The following is a 26232-nucleotide window of genomic DNA, read 5'->3' on the forward strand; positions in this document are numbered from 1 at the left end:
AGGGCACGGCAACTCACTCCAGCATTCTTGCCTGGAGAATCCCCATGGACAGAGGAGCCTGGCGGGCTACAGTCCATGGGGTTGCAAAGAGCCAGACACAACTGAAGCACCTTAGCACACAGACCTGCCACATCATTGTTGCTGGGCCTTTGCAAGTGATAGTAATAATATCAACAGCAGCTTACAATTGTCCATACCTTGCTGCAGTTTATAAAGAATTTTCTAACTGTTATTTCATTTATCTCTCCAGACAACTTGGAATATGCATTTTTTTTTTTAGTCTTCATCACATACATGAGAGTGGGAGGAAGTTTATCAACTCAGTCCCTTACTTGAAAACAGACTCACTACTTGTAACATAGTTCACAGGAATCAAATTCCACCACAAAAGTTCTACCCACTGAGAGCTTTAAAAAGAACAGGATTGTTTCCCCTTATCTCCCACCTGTTGTCCATCATGCTCTGTCCTCCAGCTTCCCACCGGTGCTCCTTCCAGGGCATGGCAGCAGTGAAAATATTGATACTAACCTTAGCACTGCCTTCTTGTTGAGGGTTATTATGTTCCAGATGCTGTGCTCCATGATTTAATATAATTCTAAACCCACCCCTTTAAGGTAGATATGCTTCCCCTAGATGGCATCTGCGTGTTTTTTGCAGTATGTATGCAAACTCGTCGTGATTTCGCAGCTAATTGATGGCAGAGTCAAGATTGCCATCTCCGAGGCCCGGGCTGAGAGCTACAGAGCTGAAGAGCATCTAATACAATCAGCTTATTTCCCAGGAGAGTAAACACACACCTCCCCAAGGGCACAGAGCCAGTTCTGCCTGCTCGCAGTCCTTTCTCCTTGAGTGCAACTTATCCTCAGCATGTGTGTGTGTGTGTGTGTGTGTATGTGTATGTGTGTGTGTGTGCGCGCGTGCGTGCATGAAAGCAGAGGGCTGACAAGACAAGGGAGGATTACTATGAAAGCAGTGCTCTTAAATGAGGGTCTTGGGCTTGCAGTTTGCTCTCTACCCTCATCCTAAATCCTACGACCCTGGATCCAGTCTCCACCCATCTCGGCCTCTGTCATCATCCACCCTCCACCTTCTGCTCCCCTAGTGGGATGGGCCTTGCTGCAGCCACCCCATGCCTTCCATCCAGGATCCTTTTTTAATCTCCATCTAATTGGTTCACCTGCCCTACTGGGATGCTTAATTGGGCTTAAGCGTATCCTATGCCATTGTGAGCTCTGCCTTCTCCTCCAGGGGGAATTTGCTTGCTCTGTGGGCTCAGAAAGATAGATATATTTTGTGTTGTGCTCAATTTGCTGAGATCTTATGAAATTGTTCCTGGGCCAGCAGAGCAGTTAGACAACGTGACCAGCAAGACGTTTGCTCGCTCTTATTTTCTTTTACTTTTTTTTAAGGTGGCATGTTCCAGTGGAAAGGCCACTGCATTTGAAATCAGGAGTCCTAGGCCCTGAGTTCAGCCCTGCCAATCATTTGCTGTGTGATCTTGGGCAAATAAGTTACCATCTTAGAAATTTAATTTTGCTATCCATGAACTGAGTGGGTTAGATCTGATGACTTTTATGAAAGGAATCACAGTGGTGCTTTTAGAACAGGGGTTGTACTCACTGTGGGCCACATCAGGCCTGAAACCTTCTTTTGTAAATAAAGTTTTGTTGGAACACAGCCATGCTCAATCATTATTGTCTGTGGTTCCTTATACTACCAGGACAAAGTTGAGTGGCTGCAACAATAAGGTACCTTATGACTGCACAGCCTAAAACGTTATCTGGCCCTTCACAGAAAAAGATTGCCTACTCCTCTTTTAGAACACAAATTAGATGGTGTCATTACTCAAAATCTTCTTTTGGCTTTCCATATTACTTAGAATTTAAAAATAAAAAATATTTTCTGAATATAGACTTGCCTTTTGAGATTGGTGCCAACCCCATCCCATGTTTTGATGGTATATATATTTATTATCCTTCCTGTCATAACATCTCTCCTCATCTGCTCGTCTCGGCCTGCTGCCTTGTTTCCAAACCTGGTAAGCTTATTCCTACCTCAGGACCTTTGCACCTGCTGTTCCTTCTTCCTAGATTGCTGTTCCACCGTTCCTCGTTTCCTTCGTCACCTTAAATGTCATCGAATTAGGAAGCCTTTTCTGACCACAGATATGGAGCTACACCTTCCCTTCCCCTGGACATTCCTACTGCCTTCCTTTGCTCTGTATCTGTCTTCATACATTTTCTCCCTCTGACACGGTACACATGTGTCTCTTTATTAGCTGTCCACTCTCATGAGAATGTAAGCTGCTTGATAGCAAGACTTTTATCTAATTTGTTTACTGCTATAAACTCAGATCTAGAAAAATAACAAGTGTTTAAATTTTGAAAGCAGAAACCAACTGTCTCAGTTGTTTACATCTGCTTCTGAATAGATCCAGGTGCTATGAAGACCTTTTGCTCTAGTGCATGTTGGTAAACAGGATAAAATCACGGAACCCTAAGACCGCTACAGTCTTCTTAGGTCCAGAATTCCCTAAATTGTCACAGAACCATATAGACTCGTTCTTAGAGCATGTTTAGTCTTGGTTATCGCCCATTAAGAAAAGAGTTTACATCTATAAACTCTGTTTATATAGTGTATAGACAAAAATCTAATATCACAGTTCAACACAGAAGACCCTTCATCACGTGGTCACACCAGCCTTTTACCTCTGACATTTCATAGGCACACGCATGAGTGATGCACACATATGTATCCCTTTCTCTCCAGCTACTGTCCTATCCTCTTATTTTCTGGCATTTTTGCACGTGGAGCTCATTCTTCCCAAAATATCCTTCCCCTGTCTTCATCTAGCCACATGCAATTTTCCTTTCAAGATTCAGCTTTACAGGATGTTTTGACATCCCCATTTCCACCCCAGCCCCTCCTGCAGACTGGGCTAGAGATCCTTCTTTGTGATCCCTCTAGGACTAAAATGACTGTTGCAAATAGCACGTAATTGTTTAATAACTTTTTTAAACATCCACTCTTCTTCAGTAAGATGTTATCAGTTCCTTATGATCTGGAGCTGTCTGTGGTGCTGAACAGGCAGTGCCCGGCAGTCAGAACTTCATTACGTCCCCCAATTACTGAACTTTTCCCAAGTGTGCACACTGTGCTCTGCAGATCACAGTGCATCCTCTAACATCCACGTGGTGAGGGAGGAACCAGGAACGCAGCATTGTCTTCCTCCCTAGTTTTTTCAGGGAAGCAACACAGATGGCAGACCCTGGATGTATAGCTGGTGAACAACAGAAAAAATGTGGAGGTTGGTGGAAAAAAAAAAAAAAGAAAGAAAAAGACGTTAAATCATGAGACTGTAATTTGATGGTGGTGTGGCATCATTCTTTTGTGTCAGTATTGGTTTTATCATGGATTTTATATTCTCCTCATTATCTACATTAAAAGGATGATTTAAGAATCAGGATACAAGTGTTCTACTCCCAGCTCTACCACTAATGAGCTGTGTGGATTTTGACATGTTACTTAACCTCCCTGTGTGTAAATTCATGTTAATTTTGAGGAATGTAGATGTATTCCCATGAAAAAAAATAGTAACCCAAGGTTGTAAGTTATAAATAAAAGTTATGCATATATATTATCCATGTATATAGCATAGTTATATAGCATAATATTTTCAAACTATTATTTGTCTATAATACTGAAAGAAGTATATGTTTCTATGCCTATACATATATATTCAATTCCATTATATATATATATATATGTATATTTTTATACATGTCAATGATAAGCTGATGAGGAAACACTCTTTCCTCAGAAATATCTGATGATTCACACCATCTTTTCTTGGTCACCTGATGCTGAGTAACAAGTTACGCAGGTTGTAGCTTAATACCACTGTATGTACTATCTCACAGGTTCTGGGGGCGGGGGTCTGGCTGTGGCTCAGCAAGGTGCCCTTGCTCCTGCTACACTGTCATCATTTCAAGGCTTTGCAGGGAAGGGTCAGCCTCCCAGCTCATGCACATGGTTGCCGTCAGCACCCAGCCCCCATGTGGTCTCTGCTCCTCAGAAGCTGTTGACTGGAGACTTCCCTTCCTCTCCATACAGCTCTCTCGATAGAGCATCTTACATCAAGGCAGCGCGAGAGCGAGGCGAGGACAAAGAGAGAGAGGGTGACTGCGAGAGAAATGGAGGGGTGGGGGAATGGAAGTTGCCATGTTTTGGGTGGTTTTTTTAATAATTTTATTGAAGTATAGTTGATTTACAACTATACTTGTAAATTATAAGTTAATTCATGCTATACAGCAAAGTGATTCAGATATATATATATATATACATATATATATATATATATATATATATATCCGACTCTTTGCAGTCCCATGGACTGTAACCTGCCAGGCTCCTCAGTCTATGGAATTTTCGAGGCAAAATTATTGGAGTGGGTTGTCATTTCCTCCTCCAGGGGATCTTCCCAACCCAGGGATCAAACCCGTGTCTCTTGCATCTCCTGCATTGGCAGGCGGATTCTTTACCTCTGTGCCACCTGGGAAGCAATATATATGTATAGTCGTTTTCATATTCTTTTCCATTATGATTTCTCACAGGATGCTGAATACAGTTCCCTGCGCCATATAGTATGGCCTTGTTTATGCATCCTATTATGCACCCTATATATGCCAGTTTGCATCCGCTAAGCCCAAGCTCCCGCTCCTCCCCTCCCACCAACCTTGGCAGCCACCAGTCTGTTCTCCACATCCGTGAGTCTGTTTCTATTTCATAGATATTTTCATTTGAGTCATGTTTTAGATTCTACATAAAAGTCAGGTCACATGATGTTTGTCTTTCTCTGTCCGACTTACTTTGCTTAGTATGATAATATCTATGTCCATCCATGTTGCTGCAAATGGCATCATTTCGTTCTTTCTTATGGCTAAGAAGTTGCCATATTTTGTAACCTGATCACAAAATGCACGTGCTGTCTCCTTCACATTCTATTCATGAGAAGCAAATCACTGGGTCCTATTCAGCCTGCACTCTGCGGGAGGAGATTACCCAGAGCAGGAGGCAGTAATCTTAGGGACTCATGCCACCAGCTGCCGACCACCCCTGTGAGACCCCCTCAGCTGGCCCTGACATCCCCCACCCTCTAATGCCTGGTCACCCTGCATGCTCCACTTTGCCCCATTTCGTACCCTCTCCTTCACACGCTTCACCTCCTGTGCAGCTCTTCCCATAAAGTGTTCTGTGTCCTCCTACTCACTCTGGTCCTGCCCTTTCATCTACGTGGGTATGTGGATTTAAAAAAAAAAATTCTGTTTGTTTAAATCACAAAACTGTAGTTAAGATGTGATCTTCTCACTGAAGCTTCCCCTACCGACCTCAGAAGTCTGTGTTCCTTCTTTTGCACCTTGTAGGCTTTGGTTTACAGTAAGCGGGACATGACTGTCCTGCTGGACTATGAGCATCTTAAGGACATGAGACTGGGGCGTGTCCCCTCCCTCCTGTGGACACGATATGTGGCACTGAGTAGGTGCCTTGCAAGGTTCACTGAGTGCAGTTGGTAGATTTGATACTCACCTACCTCATCCAGAGCACTGAGCTGACTTTATTTAGAATTCAAACTGCGTTATGAATTATGGACAGAGGTTTCTTAAACAGACACAGTCCATAAGCTCTGAGGCTTGGAAATGCATGCCATTGTGGAAGCTTTTTCTTCAGACACAGCTTTCTCTGCATCAGGGGTCAGACTCCACCACTGAATTACCAAGACTTATTCTGTCCTGTTTCCCACCCTGTTCTGTGTCTTCTTGCTCCGTGCCCCTTCCTTTATTCATCTCCCCCAGCTTGTGGCAGGAGAGGGGACCTTTTCATTAGACTCCCCCTCCCATCATCTGTCTGGGCTGACCTCACTGTCCTCTTGACTAATCTGTTTTGCTCAAGGGACCTGGAGCTTATAACTCAGACAGGTCAGGGAGCTGGTTGTTCCAGGGGGAGCTCCATCTTTGCTAGGAACAGAGGTCATTATTAAAGCAAAAACAACCTGAACCAAGGCCCTTTAAGTGTCTACTTGTATTTGGTTTGCATGCTCCTCATCCATCATCTGTGAACCTTTAATGATTTATATATCCGTGAATGTATGAGGAGATAAAAGTTATAAAACTTTCACATTGGATTAGTGCCTGGTATTTCCCAATGGTATTTTCACACCCTATGCTTCATGTACTCTGGCCACCAGCAATAGGAAATAGATAATATTGATTGGATTTTACACATAAGGTAATGTAGATCCAGAGAAGTGACGTCCTCTGGCCAAGATCACACCCCATAATTTACAGGAGGCACAGTGAGACCCTGAATGTAGACTCGCAGGTCCAGTGTCTCTCCATCTTGACTTTCTCCATCATTAGCGAAGGGAAGAGTGGAAATTCCCTCACCTGGTGTTCAGAACATAGCTTAGTTTCTTTCAAACAGTAGTTGTTCAATGAATGCATGGGAAATTTTCGATTGAAGCTGAGTCCTGGGCTCATTATTGGATCATGGAATTGTCTTCCAACAACTTTCAAGTTGCATTGAGCCTTATGCCTTGTCCATCAGTACTGAGCCTTCCTTCCTTCCTTATTCTTTTGCTTATTTATTCATCCGGCCTGCATGCTTTTGACTCCACCATGTGACATGTACCATGTACCCGAGAAGATCCCATTTCTACGGTTTCACTCACTCTCTAGTGATGGAGATGAATAAGCAACTAGATGATGGTGATTTTTGTGTCTGATGCTCCATAAGCATCATGAAAGCATGACGGCATCTCTCTGGTTCACTGCGGTATCCCAGTGATGAGAATGTGTTAGTGGCTCAGTTGTGTCTGACTCTTTGTATCCCTGTGGACTGTAGCCCACCACGCTCCTCTGTCCGTGGGATTCTCCAGGCAAGAATACTGGAGAGGGTTGCTGTGCCCTCCTCCAGGGGATCTTTCCATTCGAGGAGTTGAACCCAGGTCTCCTGAGTTGTAGCGTACTGTTTTACTGTGTGAACTACCAGGGAAGCCCCTAGTGATGAGAAAAGCATGCAGCAAATATCCATGGTGCTGAAAAGAGCAAGGGTTCCAGAGCTAAGTATCAGTTAACAAATACTGAAAATAGTTGCAAGCACTCTCTCACCTAAGGATAGATGCCTGGATGGGCTGGTTGGGTGGACTTGGCTTGGGGGTAGAGCTAGTAAAACTGAGAGTCTCACCCATCTCTCCTGCCCAGGGAGTTTGCCCGTTGGAAGGTGAGGAACACAGCCATCGAGAGGAGAGATCTGGTCCATCATCCAGTGCCCCTCATGCCGGAGTTTCAAAGGAGCATCCGCCTGCTCGGCAGGAGACCCACCACTCAGCAGTTCATTGATACCATCATCAAAAAGTACGGCACCCACCTCCTCATCTCTGCCACCTTGGGAGGTAGGTCGACAGTCACTGGGCCATATAACCTTGACATGACTTTGGGTCTGGGAGGGAGGGGACCATGGGGTGGCCTGGGATCAAAGCCATCTTAACATCTCTGCCATTGTACATCACTCAGAAGGCTATGTTGTCAGAGAAGCCAGATTGCCTTGGCTGATTCTGTTCTCTGGGAAGATCTAACTTGAGCGTTTTCTAACTTTTGGTGGGAATAATGGCATCACCTTGGAATTAGCTCAGTCTGTTGGGAATGTTTAATCTTCTTATTGTATTGATTCCTTTGGAGGACAGTCTAATCTGAGGGAAAAATTAAACTTGAGATATTGTTTCAAGAAGTCCTTTTGTTTATCGAAATCTGCTTTAGGGGCTGATAACTTGAGGTTATCATTTTACAAAGGGGATCTCGTTGCATCTTCTATGGGTTTGGACTAGACCAGTAGGAATGCAGACCAACTGCTCCTGCCTACTCAGCTCCACCCATTTCTCCCCTTTGTGTCCAGTTCATCTTGAAGGGAGTGAGGATAAGAGAGGAGGATAAGTGAGAGAAGGGAATGCAAAGGACACAGGAGATGGTAGAGACTGCTGCACTCAGCCGCTTGCGGGTCTTGCCCACATGCGTCATCTTGTATTATGAGCTACTATCCTTTGGATGTCAGTTTTCTGCCACAACGACTGGGTCCAGTGAATTTTGGGAAAGCCCCTTAGGTGGTAGAGCACCATGCCACCTGCTCAGAGAGCTGCAAATTTGCGTTTAGATTTGGCCCATGTCAGTGAAACAATCAGGAGGAGGCAGTGGCACCCCACTCCAGTACTCTTGCCTGGAAAATCCCATGGGCGGAGGAGCCTGGTAGGCTGCAGTCCATGGGGTCGCTAAAAGTCGGACACGACTGAGAGACTTCACTTTCACCTTTCACTTTCATGCACTGGAGAAAGAAATGGCAACCCACTCCAGTGTTCTTGCCTGGAGAATCCGAGGGACGGGGTAGCCTGGTGGGCTGCTGTCTCTGGGGTGCACAGAGTCGGACACGACTGAAGTGACGTAGCAGCAGCAGTGAAACAATCAGGATTGGCGTGTTGGCAAAGGCAAGGGGGTAGCCCAAGTCATGGTTATCACAGTTGATCTTCTTTTTCCGAGGAGGGTGAGCACAAGCTGGAGTGGTTCCTGTAAACTTCCTACAGGAAGTAGCAGTTTAACTCAGTAGGAGTTGTCTGTGTAGAGGAAGAGTGACGAAACGTTCTAGGCTGAGCACAGAATATGCATTTCCAGGCAGATCAGCTCAGAAATGTGATGATGTAGAAGATGTGGGTGGAGAGGTTGGTTGGGCCAATTCATTCTTTCGAATCCACTCCTTAGGAATTTGCCTTGTTGCTGTTGTTACTTAGTTGCTGCAGTCCTGTCTGATTTCTTGTGACCCCATGGGACTGTATCCCGCCAGGCTTCTCTGGGCATGGGATTCTTCAGGCAAGAATACTGGAGTGGGTTGCCATTTCCTTCCCCAGGGGATCAAACTCATATCTCCTGCATTGCAGACCAGGAAAGCCCCAGTTACTCATATTTGCCACTCCTTTTTGAATATTTGCTTATAGTAGGCATTGTATGCCCTCTTTAGTCTGCAAAAATGACAAGTTAGATTATATTATCTCCATTTTGTATATAAAGAAGCTGAGACTTCCAAGAGGTATAGCTAAGATTGGTGACGAAATTAAAATTTTAACTTAGGGCTTTCTGTCCACAAAGCTTGAATCTTATTTTTTGACCCAACATCTGTCATCTCTTTAACCAGCTCACTGACCTGCCAACCCACCCAATCCAACAATCAGTCAGCCAGCACGTATTGGTTAACTGATGAATGTTAAGTCATGTCATATAAATTCTGCTCTATCATAAAATGAAAATGAAATCACTTCTACATCGAGTGTGGCATTAACATGTACTCTTTTCTTTAAACTTCCCCCACCTCCCATTTCACTTGAAAAAAGAAAAAGAAAAACAGTTACTGAGATCAATGCAGTTCTTCCATTAGAAACTGTGTTCTGTCCAAGTCCCCGGAAGTCCCAAATAACGACTTTTCTTTTGCAGTGAAATATATTTTTAATTTCTCCAAGGCGAGGTGGTGAATTATTCACAGAGCCTTGTTCCTCTCCTGTTTTTACAGCACAACATTTTAAAATATGCAGAGCACTGGATTGAGTTCCAGTGTTGGACAGCAAGCCCTTAAATGCTTCCTCCATCCTCAGCTGGTGGAGCGGGGAGTGGGGAGGAGGGAGGATTTCCTGTTGATGGACACAGCATCAGCAGCCACGTGAGGTCCTTCTCGCATCATCACTTCATTCATTCATTCATTCATGGAAAAGTCTTTCTTAAGAGCGTCCTCATGTGACGGCAGAGAATGGAGCCGTAGATCGTAGGGCCTAGAAGGGTGGGTTCTGGCGTTTGATTGCCTGGTTCTCACCAGTTTTGTGTCACCTTGACAGCTTACTCGATATTCCCAGCCTTGGTCTCCTCTTGTGTAAATAGAAATAATACTAGTATTCGTGCATACTTTGAGGATCATGGACAATGAGGCATTGACTGCTTATTTCGGTGTTTGGCACCTAACGAATCATGGCCGTTGTTGTTCTTGCGATCATTGTTATTTTGGGGGGTTCCCCTGGTGACTCAGCAGTTAAGAACCCACCTGCCAACGCAGGAGACGCAGGAGGTGTGGGTTCCATCCCTGGGTTGGAAAGATCCAACCAGGCGGGCATGGCCACCCACTCCAGCTTTCTTGCTGGGAGAGTCACACAGACAGAGGAGCCTGGTGGGCTGCGGTTCATGGGGTCTCAGAGAATCAGACAGGCCTGAGACGGAGCACAGCACAGAGTGTTACTGTTTAGCGAGACTCACACACTGGGGACTCAGGACTACAGCCCCTTCCTCCCACTCACTAGGTGAAAGGCAGATGCAGAGAAGTTCACTTTCTTGCCTGGCTCTCCATTTTACCATATAAATATAAGGAAGTGCAGAGAATTGTATCCACTATAGTTTTTCCTAAGGAGAACACCATATTCATTTAGAAGAACTGCTTTGATGAGCTGTTTGAGGTGTCAGGTCCTGAGGGCATACTCAAACAACAAAAGACGATCCTTAAACTGTCACTTACGGGACAAGTAGATGCGTTTAGAGACGAGGAAGGAGAGGGAGCGAGGAGGAGGAGGCACAGTCGGGCACAGTCGGCGGGAGGGCTGACATCTAAGACGTTTCTCTGGGATCCTCACTTTTGGGGCTGTTCGACTCATAAAATACTTGATGTGAGTGCCTTTTATGGACAGTGATGAAGTGAAAACATTGGGGTCTGGAATGACAGTTAATACAGGGATGGTCATTCCCCTTGGTTCCTCTGAAGCTTATATTTTAGACCAAAGGGAACACCGTGCAGGCTGGGTGTCTGTGTGATACATATAGCTAAGCTTGTACACGTGCGTGGGAGCACATGCCCGCTTGCACAGATGCCTGCTAATACTTTCGTGAAACTTCATCTATATATGGACATACATACATATGCATTGCACACGTGCATATGCCTGGAACCAGTGAATATGGTTGCAGTGTATACATATATGTGTACATGTGAGCTTTCACATGTATGTGGATGTATGCATATTGCAGGGATGTCTGTTGAATGTGTGAAAGCCTATGGTTTTGTGCTTGTGTAAATGTGTGTGTGTATACTCATTACCCACCCTGTATTTTGGGAGGGCTCCCCTTGGCTAAGAGGAAGGCTGTGAACTAAGTCACTGGGAAAAGGCTGAGGAAAGGCTTTTCAGAAGGAAAGGCTGAGGGATACCCCAGAGACCTGAAGTCCAGACATGCCCTTCCCTTTCCTGGGCACAGTGTCCCCTAGTGACTCAAAAGGCTAGATGATGGATTTCCCCCTCATCGCCCATCCTCGGCATGTCCCACTTTGTCCTCCCCCCAAAAGAAATGCTGCAGAGAGTGAGACAAAACCCCCAGAGGACAGAAAGACTGAGGAAAGGTCTATGAGGGGTGAAGAGGCAATTTGCAGGAATGCCCAAATGGGAAAGCAACTCTAAACAGAATGTTCTCTTAATAAACAAGAAATTAAGTCTTAATAATGCAGCAAGAAGCCCATTAACCCCTCTTGATCTAAGGTTTGCTTCTTCCAGTTCTCAGTCCTGAGGGACCTGGGCTGTTTCGCCTTCTCTTTCACAGGCCCCTTAGAGAGCCTGAGCTGACACGTGTAATATTTATTTCCTCTGCCTCCTGGCTCTAACTTCTAGCTTATATTGACTTATTTAATCATTTACTTCTCCATTCATCTATCTGTTCATCTATCCATTTAATCATCTGTCTCCCCATCCATACATCCATCTACCCATCAAATGGTAACTGAACTTTGGCTCTTCATTTGACCTGGGAGAAGCATTGGGAACATTACAAAGAAGAATCAGATAGAGTCCTTCTTGCCTCAGGCCACTACTCACCCTCTGGAACTCAACATCTAATTGTTGAGTATAAAGTCATCATTAAGCCAAGTCTGTTCAGGTTGCTGCAGATCCAAAGGATGGACGGTATGTTCTCCTGTATAACTGCCAAAGGCTTCATGGGAAGGTGCAGATATGAGTGTCTTATCCTGAACTCAGCTTAAATCTAGGCATGGGGAACCCAAAGATTAATTTTAATGATCCTAAATCTTCTCACTGGGAGATTTCAGTCTAGTAGTTAAGGAAGATATGTCATTCAACAAACACTGTAGAGCCGGGCCACTTCTGTATTTATCCCTTCATCCACTCATAAAATGCTGATCATTTCTTAAGCACATAATATATGATTGTGCTAGGCAACGACAACGAAGTGATGAAAGGCTCTTATATCCTCGTTGACTTCACAGAGCTTCTTCTCTAGTAAAAGAGACAGGCTGTTCAACAAGCAATCACCAGGAAGTGTAGCAGGTAACAAACTGCAGAAATAAAAGGGGGCCATGCATGAAAGCATGTGGTTAGCGTTCTTACTTCAGCCTAAGTAAACAGTTGGTGACTCACGGGAGGCTTCCCAGAGGCGGTGTTGCGTTTGGTGCCACCTGAGCGGTGAGTAGAAGTCAGCCAGGAGGAAAAGCAGAGCCCCAAGCATGAGAGGAAAAAGGACACATTTGTGTAGGACCGAGCATAGCTGGAGTGACAGCAGACGCAGCTGGGGGCGATCAGGTCACCAGTGGCTTGGGTCCTGCAGTACCGATGGGGATGCAGGCACCCCTCTTCCAGGCTGCATCCCACCCCACGCAGCTATACCTTCACTCTTCATCTGGCCTATGTTTTGAAGTGATTCCTGCGTGTGTCTGTCTCCCTAGACCAGTGTCGTCCAATCGAAATATGACATCAGCCGCTAGTGTGAGTCACATGTGCCATTTACAACTTTCCAACCACGTTTTTAAAAGTGAAAAGAAAAAGGGGAGAATCAATTTAACCATATATTTTATCTCACATAATATATCCAGAATATTATTTCAACATGTAATGAAAAACTGTTATTGATGTTTTTATTTCTTTTTTTCCTTAGTCTGTTTTTATTTTGTAATTGAAGTATAGTCGATTTACAACATTGTGTTACTTTTAGATGTACAGCGGAGTGATTCAGTTGTGTATTTTTTTTTCAGATTCTTTCCCATTATAAGTTACTATAAGATACTGAATAAGTTACTATAAGATACTGAATATTGTTCCCTGCATTATATAGTAAATCCTTGTTGCTTATCTTTTATGTATAGTAATTTGGACCTGTTAATTGCACACTCCTAATTTATCCATCCTACCCTCCTCCCTTTGGTAACCATAAGTTTGCTTTCTGTGTCTGTGAATCTGGTTTGCATATAAGCTCACTTGTATCACTTTTTAGAACCTGCATATAAGTGACATCACGTGATATTTGTCTCTCTCTCTTACTTCGCTTAGTATAATCATCTCCAGGTCCATCCACGTTGTAGTGAGTGGCACGGTTTCATTCTCTTGTATGACTGGGTAATATTCCATGGCACCTATGTAACACGTCTTCATAAGACAAGCATCTGTTGATGAGTGTTGAGTTGTCTCCTTGCCTTGGCTGTTGTGAATAGTGCTGCTATGAACGCGGGTACATGGATCTTTCCAAATCAGAGATTTCGCTGGATATGTGCCCAGGATTGCGATTGCTGGATCACATTTTCAGTTTTTTAAGGAGCCTCCATACCACTTTCCATAATGGCTGCACCAGTTTACATTCCCACTGACAGTAGAGGAAGGTTCCATTTTCTCCACACCCTTTCCAGCCTTTGTTGTTAATGAGATATTTTAGTTTGCTTTTTTTTTTTTTTTACATTGTCCAGTTCTTGGGATTCCACTGTGTAGTTTATAGGCACAGTGCATCTCAGTTTGGAATGACCGGATTTCAGATGCCCAGCAACCACATTTGGCCAATGGCTCCTATACTGGGCAGCACACTCATTCACTGGGTGACTCTAAGGATGGGGGCGCTGTCTTACTCACTTGTCACTGTTGCCTGGCGGAGTGCTCAGAACACACGGAATACAGTGCATATATGGGAGCTAAACAGAATGGACTCCCTGGAGAGCGATAAAGCGAAGTGATGACAGCTGTCTTGCAGGGGAGGGTGTGGCCGGGAAAGCCGCACCAGGAAGGTGATAACGGAGCAGGTTCTGAAGCGTATACAGGAGACACCAGGCCACAGATGCAGGGCAGTAAGAGGAGGCAACCCTGGAATAGGGCTCAGAAAGCCGGACAGGATTTCAGGAGCCAGACATGCCGAGGGAGGAAATCACGGCATTCCAAGCAGAAAATAAAGAAATAAAAATGGAGTCTGAGGAAAGACCGGGAGAAAAATGGGCAAGAATAGAGCACGGAGGCAGAATGAATGGTTTGGCTGAAAGACAGACTGTAGGCTCCACCGGGAGCACTCCATACCACGAGGAAACCACGCTCTAAACGCAGTCATGGCGGGGCCAAGGCGGAGGGATTAACGTGTGTCAGGACCGTGTCTGCCTCCTAGGATAACCACTGTTCTTCCCAAATTAGTTGTTTTGTGTGTGTGTGTGTGTGTTTTAACCTTCCCTTTAACTCAAAAAATCATCAGCATTCTAAAGAAATTTCAGTTATCTTAGATATCAGCCTTTTGTCCTCAGGAAGTTATCGGTAACGTTTATTCTCTGATGACTCTATTGTATTGGGTTGAGGCAAAGTAAGGAGAAGTCTTATACGATTGATAATGTGCCGTATTGAACAATGGCAGAACTCATTCTGGACCAGGCAGAGCTCAGGTACTTCATGTCATTAACATATTTAACGCTATGACAACCTAGGAGGCAAACACAGTTTCTGCTTCCAGTATCATGCATGGAGAGCCTGCAGTGCCGAGAGATTAGGCAACTGGCTCCTGTAGCTAGTTCAAATCCAGGCAGCCTAGTTCTAGAATCAACGGTTCTGCTACTATTCCAAATGATTTTGGTTGCTACAACAAACAGATTCTAATGTAAGGACTTTGTATGTATTAATTAATTTATTCTTAATTACTCCATGGAATAGGTGCTATTCTTCTTCTAATCTTATTCGTGAATAAGCTGAGAAACAGAGAGGTTAACAAATGTCCCCAAGTTCACAGTTAGTTGAGAGTGAAACCAGAGGGGCAAGAATCATATCTGTTTAGGTGGAGCTTCCCTTCTGAAGTTCTGATGAATCATCCTGTTATCCAAAATAAAATCCACCATAAACTCGTACTGTTAGTAACACATGCATTTATTTCTAAGGAAAATTTCATGGAGTAAATTAGGTAAGGTTTTCTCTCTCTATCTCTTCTACGCTATGCCTAACTTTCTTGTCATCTCCCCTCTCCTCCAAAATGTAGCTTAAGAAATATTTATCGAATAAATGAAAAAAGTGGATGGATTAACTGCTAATTATTAATATATCCCAAGCACCAGACTTTGGACAAAGGATTATGTTACATGCAGTCCCTCAGTTGTGTCCATCTCTTTGCGAACCCTCTGTCTATGGAATTCTCCAGGCAAGAATACTGGAGTGGGTAGCCATTTCCTCCTTTGAGGGATCTTTCCGACCCAAGGATTGACCCCAGTCTCCTAGAGCAGTGACTAATACAGACAGCGGGCTTCCCCAGTGGCTTAGTGGTAAAAAGTCCAGCTGCGATGTAGGAGACTGAGCTTCGAGTCCTGAGTCGGGAAGATCCCCTGGAGAAGGAAATGGCAGCCCACTTCAGTATTCTTGTCTGGGAAATCCCGTGGACAGAGGAGCCTGGCAGGCTGCAATCTGTGAGGTTGCAAAAGAGTCAGACATGACTTAGCAATTAAACCACAACAACAATAATACAGACAGTATCTGCTTTCACAGGACTGACAGTTTAGCTCTTCCTCTCTCTGCAGACACATAGTTACTCTGTATTTGTGTCTAAACTATGCCTTATCTCTCTCTCCCCCATCTCTCGCTCTCTCTGTCCATCCGTCTGTCTGGGAAGGGGTAGCAGAAGGAGGAAAGGAGGAAGCAAGGAGGGAGGAGAGGGGAGAAATGAGAGGAGGACTAAGAGGAACTGGGTGGTAAGAAAGAACAAGAGGAGATGGAGAAAGGAGCGGGAAGGGATCAGTTGAGTTTGTTTTCACGATTCCCCTCCTGTTGAAGTTTTGTGCTCACCACCACTTCTGGACTGTCTTGCTTGCATTGTGCTCTTGATTTTCAGAAGCAGTAGGAAATCTGGGCCAAGTTAGAGGTCCAAAGCTATTGTCTGCTTTGAAGCCCTGAAGCCTCTCTACCCCTCACGGAGTTCAACGGCCTGCCTGACTTCTCTACTTTTCCCTGCAGGGGAGGAGGCCTTGACCATGTACATGGACAAAACTCGCCTGGACAGAAAATCAGGGAATGCCACGCAAAGTGTTGAAGCTCTGCACCAGCTTGCATCATCCTACTTTGTTGACCGTGACGGCACCATGAGGAGGCTCCATGAGATCCAGATATCAACAGGAGCAATCAAGGTACAGCTTGAGGGTGGCAGGTTCTTAAGACAGCAGCATTGCACTAAAGTGGTCTGAGTCGATGGACAAATGAAATCCCCAGCTTCCTTACTTCCTAAGGAGCTGACAGTGCCCTTGGCCAGCCATCCTGACTGAGGTTGTCCAATGCCCTATAATACCCTGAGCACTGTCATTAAGACCACATGTACTGATTTCCTGAGGCAGCCCTGGCTGTGGTCATGAGGCGTAATTATCCATAGTACTCTCTTTCACTCTTCAAGTTCTATGTAAATGATTTCCAGGCACCCTTTATAGGTGAAGAAACTGAGGCTACACTGGGTAATTCATTTTCACAAGGTCATAGAGTTCACAGAAGTCAGATTATGCCTAGGCCAGTAATTGGTTAACATCCGTGTTTTTCATCTCCCTCTCCCCATTTTACAGATGTGAACACTGAGGTCCAAAAGTTAAAGACTTTTGTTCAGGGTTACACAGCTAGCCAGTTAAGTAACAGGGATTAGAACTCTACTCTCTAGACCAGGGTCAGGAATATTTTTTGTCAAGAGCCAATAATAAATATTTCAAGATTTGCAGGTCATATGACCCCTGTTGCTACAACTCACCTATGCTGCTGTAGAACAAAATCAGCCATAGATAATGTATAGAAAAAATGATCGTAGCCAGTTCCAGTAAAAGTGTATTTATAAAAACAGCCAGCCTGTTACGCTCATCTACCCAGTGCTGTAGACCCCTACAAGATGATGGAAAAGCACTGAATGTGTGCTCTCCAAGACAGGAGCCACTAGACATATGGGGTTATGGAGCTCATGACGTGTGGCTGCTTACAAACTATATTATTTGCAAGGTTTTTTTAAAAATGTATTTAAATTTAAATAGCCATATTGGAAAGAGCAGCTGTAAAGTTTCAGCTCACTGCCTTAGAGCATAGGTACTTAAATACTTCACTTTCAATATAAGAAATTCAAGGATTACCTTTATAAAGAGAATTGAAGGAGGGCATTTTTGATAAAAAGGATTAGTTCTTTGAAGGGTTTCAGTGAAGATTTTTTAGCATCTCAAGTTCTCTTAAACCAGATTATACCTGCATTTTTTACCTCTCATTCTTCAGTCTGGTTTCTTCTGAATAAAATGCAGACTTAGTTGCTGTTGTTGTTAGTCTTCTATCAAGACATTAAAAGGTGCCTCTCAAGATAGTGTGTGTGTGAAGGCTTGGGGGGTGGCAGGGGAGTGTTGGTAGGAGTCAGGCAGATGAGTCAGAAATTGACCAAGGGAAGAGAAGAAACGTGGGCGGGAGAGCCTTGCTGAGGAGGAAGAGAAATAAATCAGATCGACAAACAAAGAGCCAGCTTATCCGAGAAGAATCGCCTGTATCGGGGGGATTATGTTGTTAGGGAACTCGGCACGGAGAGCTGGAGCTTTATGAAGCCATCGGAGTCAGAGTAGCCAAGCAAAGGCCTGGTTTTCATTATCACCAAATGGTTCCCTCCCCCCAGGATGGGACTCAGAATTGAGATATTGAAGCTCTGTCGGGAGATAATCCTCTCTTGTGCATCCTGGAGGTGCAGTCTGCCTCTTTAGGAGGAGTTTCTCAGAGAAATTAGACAGAGGCTGCTCAAGAAACCATTCTTGCAACAGCTCCACCCTCGACATTCAATCTGGGACTCAGGTTTTTCTAGCCATTTCTTGAGGCTACTTCAAGACCCCGCTGGTTAGAATGGGCCTCCCTGCCAGCTTTGTCTAAGACGAGCAGCCAACCAGGTGGGGAAGCTTTTCCAGTCGTTTCCTCTTCCTGAGTATCTCCATAGCAAGATGAATTGGTAGTTTTGAATGTCTTTCAACAATAACCATGCTATTATTCTATACACAAAAAAGAATAAATTACTTTTTAAAAGCAAAGCCTAATAACCTTCCATTTATGTACTGTTTCCTAAGTGCTGAACACTTCAAAAACATGATCCCTTTACTGTTAGGGTCGATATTGTAGAGATAGGGAAATTGAGGCTTATACAGGGGAGTTACTGACCCAAGCTCTACTGCTGGACAGAGGCGGAGCTGGCTTTCTTAGAATCCTCCTTCTCTATAGCAGTCAGAGCTGTGTCTTAGCAGCAGGATGCAAACCCCAAAACAAGCCCACCAACGATTGTGTGAAATAACAGAAAGTAAAGACCGAAGAGATGAAGAAGCCACTTTACATACTAACCCATTCATATTTCAAGGTTATCTTTTAGAACAGCTGTTTGCGCTGTTGTCCACCACCTCAGTTATTCTCAGACAGTGTTTTAGAAACACACCACCAGTGTGCTTTTTGCTAACTTTTATGTGAAAATGGGAATGAGTGTATTGCTCTTGCCTAATGACAATGTGTGCGTACTCATCACTAACGCGCATCGCCCTTCATACGGCTCTTGGTGATGAGATGTCTATCATCGAACATGCACCAGGTGTCAGGCACTTCCGCCCATCGGGGTTAGTCTCACAGCCTTCATGGGGAGGATTTATTAGCTTCAGGTTCCAGGAGCCTAGAGAAGTGCCTGCCTGTGGTCACACAGCAAATCAATGGCCCAGCCAGGATTTAACACTGACCCTCCTATTTCCAGAGCCCATGGTTTCAAAATACACTTTTGTGTTTCCACTTGTTATTAGTTCACATAATACAGTGGCTCGGTGACATGAGAACCAAGGGTAGAATCTGGGCGGTCTGGCTCCCGTCTGTGCTAGACTGCCCTGCTACCCTGACCGCTTGGCGCCAGTCAGCCCTGGTCCTCGGCACAGGCAAGGGGCTTGGGGGGTGGCCACGGGCGCAGTGAGACTCTCCCTGCTGCTGCTTCGCTGCTAGGGGCCGACTCTGCAGGACCTGTCTCAGCCAAGGGCACCTGTCTCACCCCTGTCGCCCTCACTGTCCACTCAGGTCACAGAGACGCGCACTGGGCCCCTGGGCTGTAACAGCTACGACAATCTGGACTCTGTGAGTTCCGTCCTTCTGCAGAGCACCGAGAGCAAGCTGCACCTCCAAGGTAGGGTGCCAGCGGAAGTGATGGGGGCTGAGACGGGGAGGAGGGGCAGCCTGCGGGAGGAGGGGTGGGAGAGCGTCAGGAGGCCAGAAGGGAGGGAGGAAGGAGCAGAAGATGAAAGGCAGAGAGAAACCAATGAAAGCCAAAAATATGGAAATCAAGACAGTTGTGATTTGATGTCTTTTTTAAAATTTTAACATATATGGGACATTAAATTCATGGTTATTAATTAGTTTTCAGAGATAAAGTATGGAAATGTGAGCTTTATCTGATTATTTTGATGAAAATGTCTAAACAGTGTTATTTATAGATGTTCCAGATCTAATATATATTAAAGTTTCATATCATAGCATCTGAATTTCCTATATTATTGTGTTTGATTCTCAATGTATTTTGGCAGATGTTATTTGAATTCAAAAAACTATAGGGCACTTTATAGAATTTGGGGTTCCATGTAATCTTTCTCCTTCTTTGTTAATCATTTGCAGTTTTTAGTACATTCATACATATATATGTGTTTGTGTAGGTGTGTGTGCTTTTAGCAGAGTTTGCAAATGAGAACATTCAGTGCTGGCTAAAACAGAGCAAGACAAACACTCTTAGGGATTGCTAGTAAAATTGCAATAATTCCAAGGATTAGTTTGTTGAAGTATATATTTGTATTTGTTTATTATCTATTGTATGTAAAGTCGATATACACTCAAGACCTTGAAGGAAACATGTTTTAACACAGTCATTTTATCCTGATTAATTCATCATGAAGAGAAGTTGTAGGGGGGGGGGGAATGATAAGACTTTTAAGTATAGATAGTGCTGTTTTAAAAAGCATAATTTATAATAGCAAAGAAAGAAACAATGTAAAGATCTCAATTTTCTACCTGAGGAGACTAAATGAATTATGTAGCATCCATACCACATAATATTAGGCAGGTGCTAAAATGTTATTTGTAAAGAATTTTCAACTACAAAATGATTTGGTATGATGTTAATTAAAAATGGATGATTTTGATTGAAGGAATGGTATGAGCTTAATGTAAAAGGATAAGGAAAAATAAAATTGCAAGGAATTATGCCGAGATGTTAAGAGGTTACTTCTGGATGATTAGGTTAGAGGTGATTTATTTTAGGCTTCCAATTCCTTTTCTAACTTTTCCACAATGATCATGTATTAACTTTATAGTCAGAAAAAAATGGCATATACTTTGACTTTGAGCGAGCTAAGAATGTGACCTTCTAGAAAGGTATATGATAAAGGTGATTCTGAATGTCAGTGGGAGGAAAGTTGGGTTTAGATTGGCAGATCGAGCTAAGCAGAGCCTAATATGACTTTTATATTCTGGTTCCTTGGCAACTCTTTGATTCATGCTCCTGTTAATAGAAGATGGTTGGAAAGCGGTACGGGGTAAGCTTGGCAGTGTCACTTGGGAGCAGTGAATGAAAATCCATCAGGGAAATTCAGGTCAAGAGAACAGTCTAGTGTTAAAAGCCGAGAAAACAAAACCTCAAATACATGAAGAATAATCCTATCCCTCTTTATTAGAGAAAAGAGTAGACAGATGGGTTTGGTCATGCCTGATAAGAAATGAGAAGAAAGGCTGACCAACCTTGGGGGTGCTAAGATTTCCACCGTTAGTTCCTGAGATGCCTATAGTGAACTTGCGGAGTGAGAGCAGGGTTTGAATCCAGGAAGTGTGGCTCCGACCTGTGTCTGATCACCCTGCTGTGCACGAAGGAGGTAGAGAGACCTGTGAGTTATATCTGGAGTAAATTTAGACAGGATGAGCAAGATGGTGCTAGCAAGTTATTAAGATCTTAGGGATATTTAGAAACTGATTTACCTTGAAGCTACAGAAGTTTAAGATCCAGGGCTCTCTGGCCTTCTAAGTCCCTAACTTTTCTCATTCTAAATATTCACATTCCCATGTGATTTTGAATTCCTTTCCTCAGTAGGCACCTGTAGCATAAGCCTCAGTCCTCCAAAACCCAGCTCTGCCATTGGCTCCAGTATTTGTTGCTCAGTCACTAAGCACTTAAATGAAGTGAGCATTAATTTGAGAGTAGTAGGAACCATGAAAGAGTTTTAAAAAACAAAATAGCAGGAAGAGATTAATGTTTTGGAAGATCAATCTGGCTATTGTGTGGTCAGTTAATTAAAAAGAGTAGATTAGAGGTTGGTGACCAGTTAGTTAGGGACTGCTGCAGTATTCAAGAAGAAATGTCACAAATTTAGGAAGGAGCAGTTGAGATGGAGTGAAATAGAGCAATTTCGGAGTTACTTAGGAGGCATCATGACCAGGATTTAGTGAAAAGAACATGAAAATTTAGATATTTGAGTGACTGGAGTGAGAAGATAAGATAGAGCTGGTGGACAGGAAAATACATATGATTCAAGGTAGTGTGTAATATAATAGAGATAGTAAAAGTAATGCACATTATTATGGAGATTCAGGAAAATAAAAAGGTAATTCGTTCTGTCTAGGTAGAGGAGTCATAGAAAGGAGAAAAATATTCTCCTGATGGAGAGTAGAACAGAGAAGCGTCTTACTGTAAGACAGAAGAGTATCTCTTGATTTAGAGGTAGGCTGATATTTATACTTGGACTGCAAGGAGATCTAACCAGTCCATCCTAAAGGAGACCAGTCCTGGGTGTTCATTGGAAGGACTGATGCTAAAGCTGAAACTCCAATACTTTGGCTGCCAAAGACCCTGATGCTGGGAGGGACTGGGGGCAGGAGGAGAAGGGGATGACAGAGGATGAGATGGCTGGATGGCATCACCGACTTGATGCACATGAGTTTGGGTGAACTCTGGGAGTTGGTGATGGACAGGGAGGCCTGGTGTGCTGCGATTCATGGGGTTGCAAAGAGTCGGACCCGACTGAACTGAACTGAACTGATATTTATTCAGTAGCATACAGAAAGCAGCGAGTGAAACAAAAAGGTTGATAAATTGGACTACATTAAAATTAATTTCTGTTCATCAGAAGATGCCATTCATAGAATGAAAATTCAATGGAGTGGAAGGCAATATCAATGATAAATGTATCTGAGCCAGAACTGATGTGTAAAATATGGACACCCCAGGATCGAACCTGGGCCTCCTGCCTTGTAGGCAGAGCTACCAAGGAAGCACGCAAAATCTGTAAACAACCTCTGAAACCAGTAAGTAAAAGGCAGACAGTCCAGGGAGACAGGAAGAGGGATGAAAAGACATGAATAGGCACTCCAGAAACAAGAATATCAAAATGGCAAACAGATATTTGAAAAAGTGAATAGCTTTACTTGTCCTCAGAAAATGTAGATTGAAACAGTCCAGTGTCGTAACACAGCAGTCAGTCTGGCTCAGTTGGAAAATGACGATATCCAGGAGTGATGACGTGGAACAGTGGGTGTGTACACGCATTGCTTCCAGAAGAATACATTTTCCAAATTACTATGGAAAGCTCTTCTTGGCAGCTTCCACTAAGAACTCAATATGCCTTGACCCCATGACCCAACAGTTACAACTCCTAGGAATATGCCCAAGAGAATTATTACATATGTTCACCAAAAATCATGAGTGTTCACGAGTTTTGTTCAAAAGAGTCTCCTAAATGGAAATAGCCCTCAAATCCCCATCAACAAGAAAATGGATAATTTGTCATACAGTCACATGACGGGCTACAGTACAGAAATGAGAAAGAATAAACTCCCATTCGTATTTTATTTTCCCTGCTCTGGGTCTTCATCTCAGTGTCCGGGCTTTCTCTAGTGGTGGAACACGGGCCCAGTCGCTATAACGCGTGGGCTTAGTTGCCCCGTGACATTGGAGACCTTAGTTCCCCCACCAGGGATGGAACCCATGTCCCACGTGCTGAAAGACAGATTCTTAAGCACTGCACCACCGGAGGGGTCCCTAAACTACTGTTCTATGCAGCAGTATGGAAGAAGCTCATGAATGTAACACTGAATTCAAGAGAGACTTCCCTGGTGGTCCACTGGTTAAGAATCTGCAGGCGACGCCGATTTAATCCCTGGTCGGGGAACTAAAATCATACGTGTCGCAGATCAACTAAGCCCTAGTCCACAACTAGAGAGAAGCCCACGCTCCCCAAGGAAAGAGCCCAGGTGCCACAAGCAAGACCCGAAAGAAAAAGTATTATAAAAAGAAACACAGAATTAAAGAAGCCAGACAGGAAAGAGGAGATGCTGTTATGATTCTGCTCTTTCCACCAGTCAGAAACAGTTAGACACACACACTGTTTCAGGATTCCTTTGCAGAGGAGGAACAGGGGAGTGATGGGAAAGAGATGAGAGAGGTTTCTGGAGGTCTTGGTAAGGTTTTGATCACGATGGCACACACGGATGTGTTTACTTTGTGAAGATCGATACAGCTATACACGCATGACTTATATGTGTACATTTCTGTGTATAAAATATGCAGCTATTACGCTTTTTATTTAATAATGTGCTCTATTTTGACATCCTCTGCAAAAAGAAAACGTGAATAAAATGGAGACATAAAAGAGCAGCAGGTGGTCCAGCCCAGCCTAAAGGGAAGCTGCATGGACTTGCGGGTTGAAGAACCAGAAATAACAGACGCTGCTTATTAAGCATGTCCTTGTGTGCCAGGAGCTGTGTTAATTTAGTTTTACTACACTTACATTTATGTGTTTCTTTTTATTTAACTTGTATCTGTTTTATATAATGGGATTTATTGCATTTTTAATGCTCACAGCATTTATAAGGGAAGCATAGATAAACAACATTCCCAGTTTGTAGGTGAGACTGGGGCTGAAGAGAGGTTTCTTAATAAGCCACTGAGCTGGGATTTTAACCCCAACAGCCTGACTTTAGGGTTTCTCCCTCTTAAAATGGGTAGCTCCATATTCCTCTGGTCCCTCCTAATGCCTCTGCCTGAGGGTTGGGGGCAGATTCTGCAGGTTTATTAGGGTAGATGGAGGATTATACAAATGGCACTCAAATGACCTTCACTTTGTGCTGTTTCATTAAAGGTTCACAGAACTAGGCAAAGGTGGAGAGAAATAGAAAAATTAAAAAAAAAAAAAGGAAGTTTGGAGACGGAGACTCGAAATGAGAAAGAATCATGGAAATGAACAGAGGCTATTAGTAGTCAAAGCAGCAACCACCGAGCTACTTGTAATAATGCTAATGGCATAATGATAACTTCTCATTTTTATCTTTCTCTCTCCAAGAAGCCCATTGGGTGTTTCACCGACATTGTCGTGTAATTGAATTGAGTATCCATCTGGTGAGATGGATGTACAGAGAACAGACCTCTGCCTCCGTAGCTCACTGACGTGGAAAGGGATGCAGAAAGAATAGTTTGCTGAAATCAAGGGGTAATTCAGAAATGTATTCATTCACACATTCCCTTACTCATTTAGTAATATTTATTGAATGTCAGCTATACATCAGACATTGTTTTAAGAACAGGATATAGAGCCCTGAATGAGCTAACTCTCAGTCATTTTGGAGTTTACATTGAGTGTGAGGGTGTTGGGCGAGCAGACATTAAACACGTAAACACAGAAATATATTTTCTTTACAGTCAGAGAGATAGTGAGGGAATAGGTCACCTAGAAATTTGTAGACCATGGAACAGGCTTTAGATTTTGCTCTGAATGAAATGAGAAGCCATTGCAAATACGGGCGGTGGAATAACTGGACCTGACTTCCATTTTACATGAATTACTGTGACTGTTCTGTAGAAGAGGCTTGTCGAGGGCAAGATCACATACAAGGAACCCAGCTAGAAGGCCATCATATTTATTAAGGTGAGAGAAAAATGACAGCCTGGGCCACTGATAGTGACTGTGAGGGCTGTAAGAAGTGGCTGAATTATGGCTATACGTTTAATTCAAGTACTGCTGACATTCTTTGTCAGCGGACTGAGGAAACACTTATGAGAGAAGGAGAGAAACAGAGGATGTTCCCGGAGTTTTGTATGAGCTGCAGTGGTCGGGCTCCCTTCCTGCTATGGCGAATACTGTGGAAGGGATATGTCTTGATGGGCCGTGAGGAATTGGGTTTGAACCCAGGTTTGAGAAGTCTGTTATGTCTACGTTGAGTGGACATTTGGAAAGTCAGGGGAGACGACAGTGATGTAAATTAGCATAGGGATGATATCTAATGATGTGCGGTTGGGTAAGATCACCTTGAGAGAGGGTATAGATAGAGAAAAGAAGGAGCCCAGTGATTGAGCCATGGGGAATTTAATATTTATAAGTTGGGATAATGGCATCATAATGAGGAACAGGAAAAGGAAGCTAAGAACTGTCTGAGGAGCAGAGTGGAGGCAGTGATGGGAAGAGAGCCAAGAGAATGTGGCACCCTAGGAATCAGGTGGAGAGGTCATTGTCAATTGTGCGAATGGCTGCTGATGGGATGGGTAAGATGGATATGAGAAGAGAGTAGTGGGGTCAGCAACATGGAAGGCATGGGTGACCCTGAGAACAAAGCCTCAGTAGAGTTGTGGGAGTGGAAGCCTGAATAGACTGGCTTCAAGAGAAAATGAGAAGAGAGGAAGTGAGGGCAGGGCTTTAGCAAACACTCCTGAGGAATCTCACCATAAATGGTACAGTAGCAGAAGGTGATGTGGGGTCCCTGAATTTTTCTTCTTTTTTAATATAGAAGCAACAAAACTCTGATATGTTGTCGGGGAGTTATCTTCAGAGAGGGAAACCTTGATTCTGTGAGCAAGAGGGATTTTGCTCCACTGAGGTTATGGTTGAGCAGGGAAGAGG

The 26232-nt window shown here is 43.8% G+C and overlaps 1 protein-coding gene across 1 annotated transcript in view; it reads left to right on the forward strand.

Annotated features, from left to right (window-relative positions):
• Positions 1-26232, forward strand: part of BRINP1 (BMP/retinoic acid inducible neural specific 1) — a 200643-nt gene that overhangs the window by 117825 nt on the left and 56586 nt on the right. Inside the window, exons 3-5 of the mRNA XM_027964072.3 lie at positions 7260-7450; positions 16307-16476; positions 19385-19490. Of these exons, the coding sequence (XP_027819873.1) occupies positions 7260-7450; positions 16307-16476; positions 19385-19490 (467 nt within the window). The remainder of the gene's footprint in view (positions 1-7259; positions 7451-16306; positions 16477-19384; positions 19491-26232) is intronic.

The sequence above is a fragment of the Ovis aries genome, chromosome 2 (assembly GCF_016772045.2).
Source record: "Ovis aries strain OAR_USU_Benz2616 breed Rambouillet chromosome 2, ARS-UI_Ramb_v3.0, whole genome shotgun sequence".
NCBI lineage: Eukaryota > Metazoa > Chordata > Mammalia > Artiodactyla > Bovidae > Ovis > Ovis aries.